The following is a 12571-nucleotide window of genomic DNA, read 5'->3' as shown; positions in this document are numbered from 1 at the left end:
GCGAGGCCGGCTCCGTTCCACCCGAGCGGCCAAGAGCGGACACGTGCTGCTCAAGGGCACGGACGCCGGTCCACGCGGCCCAGCAGCGCCTTCCCCCTGGCTCGGGTCACAGAGGCCCGGCCCTGAAAGGCCCCTACGGAGCCCTCTAACCCGAGCCCCAGCCAGGGCACAACCACGCTCGACCGCCACCTGGTCCCTGACCCTGTGCGGCCGGGAACCCCGTCGCCCACACACTCACGGGTTCCACACGCACACGTGAGCGACTCGACCACAGGCAGGGGACACACGGCATATGGGCAAGGGGCCCAATACAGCCGTCAAAAGTTAGTGCACTGTGACAAGGATGCCAAGTCAGCCTGGGGGAGGGTGGACAGGCCAATCCCGCGCGGCTGCCCACTGCCCGCTGCAGCAGCGCCAGCCGAGAGCTCAGCAGCGTGGTGGGAGCGCGGCTGGGCGGGACAGGGGTGACAGCAAAGGACCGGGGAGGAAGCAGCAGCAGGTCTCAAGGGCTCCGTGAGCTGGGCCACGGAGCTGGGGCCACGGAGCTGGGCGGGGACGCGGGAGGAGCACCAGTCAGGTGTGCTTTCAGAGACGGGCAACGCACAGGGCCTGGGATGGGGGCCAGGATGGGGCCAGCAAATGGGCAAAATCAGCTTCTGCGTCCCCAGGCCTGGGACCCAGCCTGAGCCCCCTCCCACTCCCACGCTGCTGTGTGAGCCGAGAGCCGCCTTCCCCACCCTGGGGACATCGAAGGTCAGCCCCCCCTGCAGCCCATCAGCTCCGCGAGAAAGGGCCATGGCCGCTCCCCGGGGGCTCCTCAGCTCCCCCAAAGAAGGCAGGCCTTGGGGATGACCTGCTCCAGGGGTGCTGGGGTACCATGAGGCCAGAGAAGCCAAGACTCTAGCCCATGGAGAAAATCTCAGGAGTAACCAATCCAGCCCCTGCACAAGTGAGAGAGGTTCTAGAGAGGCGGCACAGCTCTGCAAACGCCCTGGAGGAGAGGGCGGGGCCGAGGGAGGCAGACCCCAGAGGAGGCAGGGAACAGGGACCTTCCACAAGGCCCCAAGGCAAAGAAAAGCAGCTCCTCGGCCACCCGGGTCCTGGCTGGAAACAGTCACCTGCCCTGAAAGGAGGCCCCAAAGGAGGAGGCACCCAGGGCCTCCAGCCACGTGTGCCCCGCCCAAAGCGCCCAAGTCCCTGCCTTACACTCCCGGCCACAGAGCTCACAGGAACACCCTGCGGTTTTAAACTACTTCTGTGACTCCGGGCAGGGTCAGGTTCCGAGCCGGCCTGGAGCTCCTCCCCCGGAACACCTCCCACCGTGCGGTCTGCCCTCCCGTCTGGGGTCTGCCCTCCTCCCGCCGGTGGGTTCCCACTCCGAGGGGGCGGGCAGGGGGCACCTTGCTGAGACAGCACTTTCCGAGTCTCTGGAGAAGCTCGTTGGTTTTCTCAGGCTCGTGCCCGGCCACGATCCGGGCCGGTTTCGCCGACAGCGGCTCTCCGGAGACCAGCACCACCACGTCTATGGCCTTCTGGAGGAAGCTAATTTTTGCATCTTTATCCTGCAAGATTTCCATATAAAAGGCAAATATTACAACACCTGAAGAGGAGGGTACGCTACCTTCAGTACATTCAACAGACACGGTTCCGGTTTAGATAAAAAGCGATTTTCAGATGTACGTCCAGTTTAGAGATACTGACTCTCTACAACAACAACAACCAGGAACCGAAGTCCAAGAAAGCTCTGCGTTTGGGTTGATGGGCTGGCATGAACCTTTAGAAGACTAATGCCATCTCTCGAGGATAAAATTCGCTGCCAGGGAGACCACGAAACGAGGAAGAGCAAGGGCGACCCCGGGAGGGACCAGCCTGGCGGTCCAGCCACAGGTCAGCACGGAAGCGAGAGCTGGCGCAGCGCCCGGCTCACAAGAGCCGCGTTCACGCAGGCGGGGCCAGGAGAGCCCCTCGGACCTACCTTAACGTTGTCGGACTTCATCTCCGCATCCGTGTAGAGGCCCTTCATGAAACCGGTCATCCGAATCACCTTCAGAGAGAAGGTGAGGCCTTGGTCAGCACCCGCGGGACAGCCCAACCATCAGCCTCCCCCACTGCCCTGAGCAAAGGGCTGCCAGAACCCATCCACGCGCAGGAGGTTGTTGACACACTTCCTCGACAGACACCTGCGTGTCTGCCACGGCGAGGCCACACCGCAGGCAGAAGCCCACCCGGTCCTCCCAGAGCTCAGCCTGGCTAGGGACCCCCAGGGAGCACAGGCTCACCCCCGATCCACGAGCAGGAGGGCCCCGTGGTGTCAGGACACACTTTCCCAGCCACTCACATCGAAACTGAGCCCAGAAGCTTACAGGGAACCGGGGGAGAGGTACAAGGAAGCACGTGCCAGACAAAAGAAACAGGCCCACAAGGTCCAGGGCCAAGAGGGTCCTGCTCAAAGGACCAGAACTGTGCGGACAGGAGGAGCCTGAGGCCAGGGAGTCGGCAGGGGCTGGCCTGCAAAGCCATTCAGGAGCACGGCCTTAGCCTAAGGACCACCAGGCAGCCCTGAGAGGTCCCACAGCAGGAACAGCCTCTTATGAGGGTCCCTCAGGACAGGAAGGAGGATGAAGTTTGGAAAGAAGAACTCCCAGGGGGGGGTTTCTCCTCATCACCGTCACTCCCTTCCAGGGACGGGGGTGCTCTGTGCCGCATCGCTTTTGTTCTCCTGCAACCCCTCCTCTCCTCAGTCAACCTGGACCTCCCAGGGACCCCTGAGTCCAGCTTTTCGGGGGGCGATGTTCTCGGCTCCTCCCACCCCCAGACCCAGGCAGGGCCCTGGGCTCTCTCAGACCAGAGGTTTCCAGAATGCGGCAGGTCACTACAAGGTCAATGTAATGAGCAGCAATACGAGAAAAGTTAACAAACAGAAAAGAAAGCATCGGGCAAGGATGACTACGCCTGTACATGTGAGTCCTGGGTCAGATATAAAAAGCAATTTTACCATAAGAAGTGTTTAAAAAAATTGTCAAAGACAGTCCTACACTAACATCGGGCTCCTTCTCTGAGACCAAACTACAACTAGCTACTAATTAAGCTCTTTCAGTCCTCAGCAAACTACTCAAGGGCTGTAAGAGCTGTGCCATTATTTTTCCTAAGAAGACAGGTGGAATATTAAGAGCATCTTGCATTTAGTATTCCCGGAACTTTTTGATTTTGCTTCCTTTGAAGTTTTTCCAGTGTGTTGACAGTTAAACTTGTGAGCAATAATTTAAGCAACAAAGAGACCTTAATTTCACAGGATCAAGGCTTCAATGTATAAGAGGCAGGGTTAGTTTAGCAGTAACTAAAATACTAACATGGCCATTGGAATACAATACTCAGGGGCAGCAGAGAATTCCCATTAAGACGAGCTTCACATACTGTCTGCAAGTGCTCTCCAATGTGTCAATTGTCCTGACATCTTTTTTTTTTTTTTTTTTTTTTTTTTGTCTTTTTGCCATTTCTAGGGCCGCTCCCGCAGCATATGGAGGTTCCCAGGCTAAGGGTCAAATCGGAGCTGTAGCCTCCGGCCTACACCAGAGCCACAGCAACGCGGGATCCGAGCCTTGTCTGCAACCTACACCACAGCTCATGGCAACGCCAGATCCTTAACCCACTGAGCAAGGGCAGGGACCGAACCCTCAACCTCATGGTTCCTAGTCGGATTCGTTAACCACTGCGCCACGACGGGAACTCCTGTCCTGACATTTTGGTCAAGTAGGTGACATCAACACACTCATCTCTACACAGGTAGAGAAATTCATTGTGACCCTGGATTAGAAAAAACCTGTGGCAGAAAAGCAGACCAGTGGATCCTGATTGGGAAGGTGGGATGCCTGCCTCATAGCCTGGCTACCTGGCCAACCAAGTCAAGTCCCACCTGGCCTTCCAGGAGGTGGGGACAGCAGCCACCACGAGCCAGGGCCACACCCAGACCCAGAGGACGAGGCATGCCCCCAGCCTTCTTCCGGGACCTCTGTTTCAGTGAGGAGACAGGACTAACACAGAAAACGACAGTGTCAGGCCAGAGTCGTCCACTCACCCCCCGGGGCTAAGTGACTTGATCCTCCTGGGGAAGAGGACCCACCTGCCTCCTCCACAGGGCAGAGGTGACACAGCTCAAGGCCTGGCTCCCACCAGGCTCTCCACGCAGCCACCCCCTCCCCCGACACGGTCCAGGGCAGGTGTGAGTGCTGCCCTAGCTTAAGAGGAGGGGGAGGCCAGTCGAGACGTCCCTGGAATGTGGGTGGGATTCGAGAGTCAGGAGTACGGTTAGGGTTTTTCACGCAGAGAGGCAGACAATAGAAGCTAAGATCGCAAAAATGAGTAAAGCAAATTTTGTGGACAAGCAAGACGTCCAACCTCTTGGAAAGAGTGAGGAGTGAAGTTTAAGGACTAACATGGGGGGGAGAGCAATAGCCCCCACTGCCCGCACCCCACCGAACCCCGACACCTGCAAGGTCAACCTGATTCCTAATGCCCAAAAACCACATCCAAGTTCCCCAGGTCAACACCGCTCTCAGGTGTACCCTGAGAATGGGTGCTGCCACCCCGGGGTTACAGGAGCCTTGACAGACTCCACTCAACAATGTTTGTTGTGAACCTTCTGGGTACCATGCCCAGGATATGCCAACAAACCAGTCACTATCTCCCACACTCAGGACTTCACCATCCAGTGGGGGAAAGCTAGACAACGGCCCCTGGACACAGGCTCTACCACTGATCAACATACACTCACCTGCTCTTTCAGCTTTTTCTTTTCAGGTCCCCTACAACCACCTTCAATAATTCACCCACAGGTATTAATTAAGCATCCAATCTGTGGTGACCACTGTGCAGAGCAGGTGGAAGGAAACTGGGGGAGGAGGAGGTTTATAAAAAAGGATAATCCCATTCTCCCGGGGTTTTTGTGCACCCTCCACCTGCTAGACACGGTGGGTGGGGGGACGGAATGGCAGAAACAGCTCTGCCAGGCTGAGTGGAAGATGAGTTCTAAGATGTACTGGGTAGGATGGAAAGAAATGAGAATATTCCCTAAGGGGCCTGGAGCCTTCTTAGACGAGGCGGCTCTTGGGCATGGTGAGGAAGGAAACGCAAGGGTGAGAGCAGAGGCACCGCGGCATCGGGCCCAGGAGTCCTCCGTCCGCCAAGGCCGGGGTTATCCGGCAGGGGCCGCGCTCAGCGACGCGAGGTCCGACCCCGGGGCCAGCCCTGATCCCGACCCCACTCCCACCCCGCCACTGACCCCCGACCCGCATCCCGGCCCCCGGCCCGCACCCCGACCCCCGCGTGGGCCGTCACGCCCAGCCCGCGGCTCAGCCCGCCCCCGGACCGCGCACCCCGACACTGGCCCACACCCCGGCCCACTCCGCGCCCGGCCGCGACCCCGCCCCCGCCCCCGGCCGGGCCCGGCGCCCACCTCTGTGATGATGTCGTGCAGGTAGCGGAACGGGGGCTTGTTCAGCAGCTTCTCCGTCAGCGGCGGCCTTCGAATCACCTTCCCCAGAGCCTCCTGCGTCCGCTTCACCACCGCCGCGTTCATGGCGGCGCCGTCCGCGCCCCGCCGGCCGCCGAGTCTAAGCCCCGCTCCCCGGCCGCCGCCGGCCCCGCCGCCGCCGCCCGCTCCGGCCGCGACGCGCCGCCAGGGTTTCCATCCCACAGTGCACCGGAGTCCGCCAAGGCGCGTGCGCGGAGCCGCGGCCCTCGGTCGCTAGGGCGGCGCGGCCTTAGCAACGGACGCGCCGCGGCGCCCGCCCCCTGCCCGGCTGCGCGCGCAGCGAGCGGCGTCTGGGGCGGGGCCGCCTCGGCCTCCCCGCGGACCCCCAGCGCCCAAGCCCGCTGCCCTCGGCAGCCTCGAGGCGAAGATGCTGGCTCCGCGTTAGAGGAACCCGCCTGAGCACCGGGTAGCAGCAACACGGCTTCCGAGATTCGTGCCGACTGTTCCGCAGATTTCAGGGGGACTGGAACGAGTTTTCCCAAAAGACAGGGAAAGGAAATACCCTACCCTGTGTGTTACTTAATATGGCTTCTTGGGCGAGCAACTCCTTTTCTCAGAGACTCTGTTTCTGTTCCTCTACACGGGGATATGTGCCAGCCTCCCTAAAATTCCCAGGGAGGGGAGGACCAAGAGATGCTCTAGGGCTTTGTAAGCAGGACGAAGCCGCGCCCTGTGGTTCTACCAGGTGTCTGTGGTTCTGTCTCACCTGTCATCCATCTGTTGGGCACAGGCTTACTGCAGAGTCTCCCAGCAATTTCTAGCTTCTAGAAAGCATCGTGGTCTGGTTTTAGTTCTTCTGATGGATACCTTTATAACTTTTTTTTTTTCCTGTCTTTTTTTTTTTTTAGGGCCGCACCCGCGGCATATGGAGGTTCCCAGGCTGGGGGTCTAAGCAGAGCTGCAGCTGCCGGCCACAGCCACGCCAGATCCAAGCCAAGCCACAGCTCACCGCAACGCGGCATCTTTAACCCAGCAAGGCCAGGGATGGAACCCGCAACCTCATGGTTCCTAGTCAGATTTGTTTCTGCTGCACCAGGACGAGAACTCCTATCTTTATAACTTATTTACATTCATTTTTACCATTTTCAGTGTTCTTCATTTTTTATGTGCTCTTCGTGCGTGATCTGTCTGGATGTGGAGGGTTTTTTTTTTTTTTTTTTTTTTTTACTTAAAATGTCTACGTGATTTTTTTGGGTTTTTTTGTTTGTTTGTTTGTTTGTTTGTTTTGGTCTTTTTGCCATTTCTAGGGCCACTCCTGTGGCATATGGAGATTCCCAGGCTAGGGGTCTAACCGGAGCTATAGCTGCCAGCCCACACCACAGCCACAGCCACTCGGGATCTGAGCCACATCTGTGACCTATTCCACAGCCCACGGCAACGCCAGATCCTTAACCCACTGAGCAAGGCCAGGGATCGAACCGGCAACCTCATGGTTCCTAGTCTGATTCGTTAACCACTGCGCCACGATGGGAACTCCTCTACTTGATTATTATTGACAGTCAATAAAATTCACCCATTTTAAAGGTACAGCCTGACACATTTTTGAGAATTATGTGCAATTATGCTGCCATCCCTACAGTCAGATATAGAACAGTTCCTGCATCCTAAAACATTTTCTCCTTCTCCACCCCAGCCGCAGGGAACCACTGATCTGGTTTCTGTCATTATAACCATACCTCTTCTAGAGTTTCAGATACAATGAATCAGTCTTTTGTGTTAACTCTTTCTCTTACAACATTTTTTTGTTGGTTTTTCGATTTTTTGGGCGACATCCATGGCCCCTGAAAGTCCCAACCCAAGTTGCTGCAGTGACAACACTGGATGCTTCACCTGCTGTGCCACAGGGGAACTTCTCTTACAATGTTCTAAGATTCATTCATCTGTCATTCCCTTTCGCAGCAGAGTAGTATTCAGTAGTACACCTTATCTGTTCACCAATGGCTGGACATTTGAGTTGCTTTTAGGTTTTATTTGTTTGTTTTTTGGCTGCAACATCAAGTGGCTTGAGGTGGGATCTCTGTTCCCAGACCAGGGATTGCACCTGGGCCGAAGCAGCGAGAGCACCAAATCCTAACCACTAGGCCACCAGGGAACTCCCCATCGGGGTTTTTTAATTACTATTATTATTATATAACATTATTAACACCATTCACATACAAGTCTTTACATAAACATAAGTTTCCCATTTCTCTCATGTAAATACCTAGGAATAGGATTGCGGGATGATATGGCAAAAATATGGTTAACTTTACAACATACCCCTATACTGTTTTCAAATGGTGGCACCATTTTTCATCCCTCCCAGCAACATATGGGATTTCTGGCTGCTCCCTATTCCAGCCAATGTCAGTCTTTTTAGTTCTAGTCATGCTGGTCAGTATAATCGTATCTTGCTATGGTTTTAATTTGCATTTCTCTGGTGATTATTAATCTGGAGCACCTCTAATGTACTGACTGGACATTCGGTGAGGATGGCCCATGAAGTATCATTCGGGCGTTTATGGACTCACTGCTCTGGGCCGAGTCCTCTCTAGGTGCTGGGGAATTCGTGCAGGACCACGTACCTTCTAGTAAGCAACTTCCACAGCATCCAACGCAGTTCTGCTCCTGGGACCTTCCTTCACTCTCTCTGCTGCCAATGGCACCTGGGGCCCTGTGAGCACTGGTTATGTCGCCAGAGGCCAGGTGAACAGCCAGGGTTCATCTCCTTCCAGCCCTGTTGACCTCACTTCTTTCCACACCTCTCTCTGCAGGTGGGTGGCTGTCAGAGACTTTACTGAGGGGTTGGGAGAAGCCTGAGAGTTGAGAACCCACGAGGGAAGGAATTTGACGACACACCGGGGCACAATTCCTCCGTCCATGGGGAGGAAAGCCCCCGAGAATCGCACCCTCGGAGAGATGCTCTCCTGGTGGCCCCACGTCCAACCTTCCCCGTCCAACCCTTGGCCAGAGCACTTCCGACCTCTGACGCCTTATCAAACCTTCCTGACTTTCTGGAAACCACGCTGGCCGTGGGAGCTTCTGTCTTCCCATCCATCCCCTTTCAGCTGTGCATCTGGCAGAGTCTGGGGTCTGCAGTCCAGACCCACAGCGTGAGGCCTGGGCAGGACTGTCCCCTGTGGCATTCGGTCCCTTGGAGGCATCCAGGCCAGTGGTAGCCACCATGAACCAGGCTCCTTCCAGGGCTCCTGGTTTCCTGTTACTCTCCGACTGTCCACGCACGTATCTTTATCACGCACATGGCCTGCTTCCCAAGGACATGCATTCTGAAGCAATTTGTCAAACCCCGTAAAAAAGAATAAAGTTGCTTCTCAGGGGCCTCATCACTTCTGAGCCCCCTGACCCTCCCTGAAACCCACCTGCACCTCACAGTGGAGAGTGACATTCATGCTCTTCCTTCCCTACCCACCCCCTGACCCCACCTGAGGCCCTGAAAGTCTTGAAAAGGAGGGGGGGTGCACACACACAAAAAAAGAAAAGAAAAAAAGGAGTTCCTATCGTGGCTCAGTGGTTTAAGAACTTGACTAGAATCTGTGAGGATGCAGGTTCGATCCTTGGCCTCGCTCAGTGGATTAAGGATCCAGTGTTGCCATGAGCTGTGGTGTAGGTCGCAGACGTTGGTTGGATCTGATGTGGCTGTGGCTGTGGTGTAGACCAGCGGCTGCAGCTCCGATTGGACCCCCAGCCTGGGAGCCTCCATATGCCGCAGGTGCAGCCCTAAAAAGACTAAATAAATAAATAAATAAATAGCGGGCCATAGTAAGAGTATGTACTTTCTTTTTTCTTTTTTCTTTTTTTGACTGCCCCATGGCATATGGAATTCCCAGGCCAGGGATCAGATCAGAGCCCCAGTTGTAACCTATGCCACAGTTGTGGCAACACCGGATCCTTAACCCACTGTGCTGGGCTGGGGATTGAACCTGCGTCCCAGTGCCACAGCAAGGCCGCGATCCCATTGCACCATGACAGGAACTCTGAAGGCTGGGCCTGAAGGCGGGCCCAATGCTCTGAGGCGATTAGGCCCTTAGACAGGCTGCCCCCGCTTCCTGCCCCTAGGCGTTAGCGGGAGAGGGAAGGGGACGCCCCTGGCACCGGGGGTGGGGGTGGGGGCAGAGAGAGCCCCCCAGGGGCTGCATCGGGTGCCGAGGGTGCTGTGGCGTCTGTGAGCCAGTGTCTCACCCACGCCTCTTCCCCCACGTGCTCCCCACGGCCACACTGGGAGCCCACAGGCTCCAGCCAGGAGCCTTCACCTCTGAGCTTTGGACGCTGGCCGGGGCTGCCCGGAGTGGGGGTAGAGGGGAGCTTGGCGGGGGTCGCTGACCCTGGCCTCTGACCCCAGGTATCCTGCCTTCTCAACAGACCCTCCCAGCCTCCTGTCCAGAAAGTTCACACCAGGCTGGATCCTCCTCGGGGCCCGGAGAAGCCACGACAGCTGTCTGTGTGCGGTGGGGCAGGAGGCTGACTGCACAGGGACCTTGGCTCGTGAGGTTTCCCCCAGGACCCCGCAGTGCCGCACGAGGGGACGCCTGATTCCAGAGCAGAGTGTTTCAGGCTGGGGAGGCCCTGGGGAGGCCTGAGGGCATGAGCTGTGCTGCTCTCCGTGGGACAGCAGGGTCACGAGAGGGGTTTGAGGGCTGGGAAGACCCAGGAAGGGGGCAGAGTCACCACACCCCGCTGAGGGCCTGTCTGGGGGCAGGTGGCTGTCGTGTGGATGTGAATCCGTGCAGGTCACATCCTTAACTGCCCCTAGGCCAGTCCACACACACACACACACACCCTAGCACAGAAGGCAGGTGGGCAGGCATTCAGGGCCCCAGGAAAGCAGAGTCCGTGGACGCAGCCAAGGATCCCTGACTCCAAGAAAGAGATCTGGAACCCAGGCCTCAGGAGCAGGGGTGGGAGGCCAGCCCGGAGCCTCCAGTCCTGCGGGCTGGCTGCAGGGGGTGGGGGAGTCTGGAGCCTGAATTCCCCTGAGCGCCTCAGAGTCATGAAAAGATTAGAGAAAAAGCCAGAGAACATTTAAAAAAAGTCATTCATAAAAAAAGATAGCTGATTAAATAACTAGAGAAAACCACAGCAGAGAAAGTGTTAGCAACATAAAAGCCTGGCAGGAGATGTTTTTGAAATCAGCAGTTTCTGAATGAATGACTGCGATGCCCAACCGTGGCCGTGGCCGTGACTCACCCCGGGAAAGAATGTCACAAAGCAGGGTGTCTTCCAGGCCCTCCTGCCCCTGCCTGAGAGGCAGACATTCCTGGAGACAAAGGCCCACGGAGGCTGCGGAGGGCCAACCCTGAGCTCTCTACCTGCGAAGAGCCCAGGATGTAGGTCAGCCAGAGGGAAGGGTGGGAGGCTGTCCCCAGCAGAAGGAGAAGTGGCCAGAGCCCTGGCCTCCCCAGCCCTGGGTCCCCAGCAGGCTCAGAGGGGCCAGTATCAGTGAAGCGCCTTGCTGTCCACTCTGCCATCTAAGGCGACTGATGTGGTTCTGTGAAAGCCGAAGGGCCTGTCTAGAAGGCCCTGTGCTCCCTACTCCAGGGGAGCCTAGAGAAGAAGGCAAAGCCGCTGCTCTGCTCTTAAATATGCTGAGATCATCTCTGCCCCAGGACCTTCGCACGTGCTGCTCCCTTCAGCTCAGTAGGCGTAGCCCTGGTCCCCCCACGCTTCATACGGCTGCATCTTCGCTGTTATTTGGATCTCAGTTCACGTGGGACTTCCTCAAAGATGTGAAAAGTAAACCACATCTGAGCCCTCCAGCCTGTTAATCTTTATTTTCTTTGAAGTACTTATCACTCTTTCTGGAAGCGATTTTTAGAATTCCCATTTTTTGTTTTCTGTCACCTCTCCCACCCCAATCACCCCCAGAAAGCGAGTTCTATGGGCACCGGTAGGTTTGCTCCCTCCCGAATCCCCGATACCTTCAGTTTGGTCAGACACGTTCGACTCCCAATGCCCATTTGTCAGATGCTGAAGGGACTGTGATCTTATGAAAACTGCTCTTGACTAAGGGCTCTTAATAATATGATTTGCTTCTACCACAATTTCCTTTTTATTTCTTTTTTTTTTTTTCTGCAGCACATGGACATTCCCAGGTTAGGGGTCAAATCAGAGCTGCAGTCGCCAGCCTACACCACAGCCACAGCAACGTGGGATTTGAGACACAGCTGTGACCTACACTGCAGCTGCAGCCATACTGGATCCTTACCCCACTAAGTGAGGCCGGGGATCAAACCTGCATCCTCATGGATACGAGTCGGGTTCTGAAACCACTGAGCCACAACGGGAACTCCTTCACCACAATTTTGAATGAAAAAAAGTCAAAGCATAGTGCTATGTACTCAGTGCGACCTCAGCGACGTTCAGGGTGTGTGTTTGTGTGAGAGTCCAGCAGTTTCTAGGTTTCAGAAATGACCTCGGAGTTGGGATGAGACATTTCTTCTGCTTCTTTATACCTCATTGTGATTTAGATTTATCTCTCCATAAATAATAACTTCTCAATGAAAAGCAAAAGTTGAAAGGGGTCACTTTCCCACGAAGGGAAAACCGCTGTGTTGCTACCTTGTTGGTAAACGTCCCAGTGCCCACTGATACCCCAGTCCTGCATCGCCGCCTCTAACGGGACCCTTTAGGGGACTGAAGATGGTCTGCCCCGCAAGGCACTTCCCGAATTCGCGGCGAAGGTAGCTGATGGCCAGTGCAGCCTTTCCCTGTAACTAGCTGTGTGCCTGTGGTCAGTTCTGGCCCTTTTAGTCCTCATGCATTTCACCCAGAAGCGAGGGGTTTGAACCGAATGAGCTCACACACCTCTTCCAGTGACCATCTAGTGGCCATGCATGGGTTAATGAAAAGCCCTTGGAGAAGCTCCCGGTGGAAGGATCAGGGCAGAGCCCGCCTGCACCCGGTTCCCCTAATCCAGGGTCTCCTGGGACCTGGGGGTCTGATGGGGCGCCCTTAAATCCATGACAACACATACGGAAGAATTATCTAAGGGCACTTTCCTGGAGTTGGGGGTCCACGGCTCTCATCTTATTTGAAAGGGGGGCT

The 12571-nt window shown here is 56.1% G+C and overlaps 1 protein-coding gene across 1 annotated transcript in view; it reads right to left on the bottom strand.

The window, feature by feature from the left end:
- Positions 1-5684, bottom strand: part of TRAF3IP1 (TRAF3 interacting protein 1) — a 48758-nt gene extending 43074 nt beyond the window's left edge. Inside the window, exons 1-3 of the mRNA XM_021074958.2 lie at positions 5453-5684; positions 1976-2044; positions 1401-1562 (exon numbers count right to left, since the gene is read on the bottom strand). Coding sequence (XP_020930617.1) covers positions 1401-1562; positions 1976-2044; positions 5453-5575 — 354 coding nt within the window. The 5' untranslated portion in view covers positions 5576-5684. The remainder of the gene's footprint in view (positions 1-1400; positions 1563-1975; positions 2045-5452) is intronic.
- Positions 5685-12571: the final 6887 nt, after the last annotated feature.

This window comes from Sus scrofa, chromosome 15, assembly GCF_054392235.1.
Source record: "Sus scrofa isolate SSC_HxYL_T2T_F1_AM1 chromosome 15, Sscrofa_HxYL_maternal_Yorkshire_Landrace_v2.0, whole genome shotgun sequence".
Taxonomy (NCBI): domain Eukaryota; kingdom Metazoa; phylum Chordata; class Mammalia; order Artiodactyla; family Suidae; genus Sus; species Sus scrofa.
This window is presented reverse-complemented; position numbering and strand designations above follow the sequence as displayed.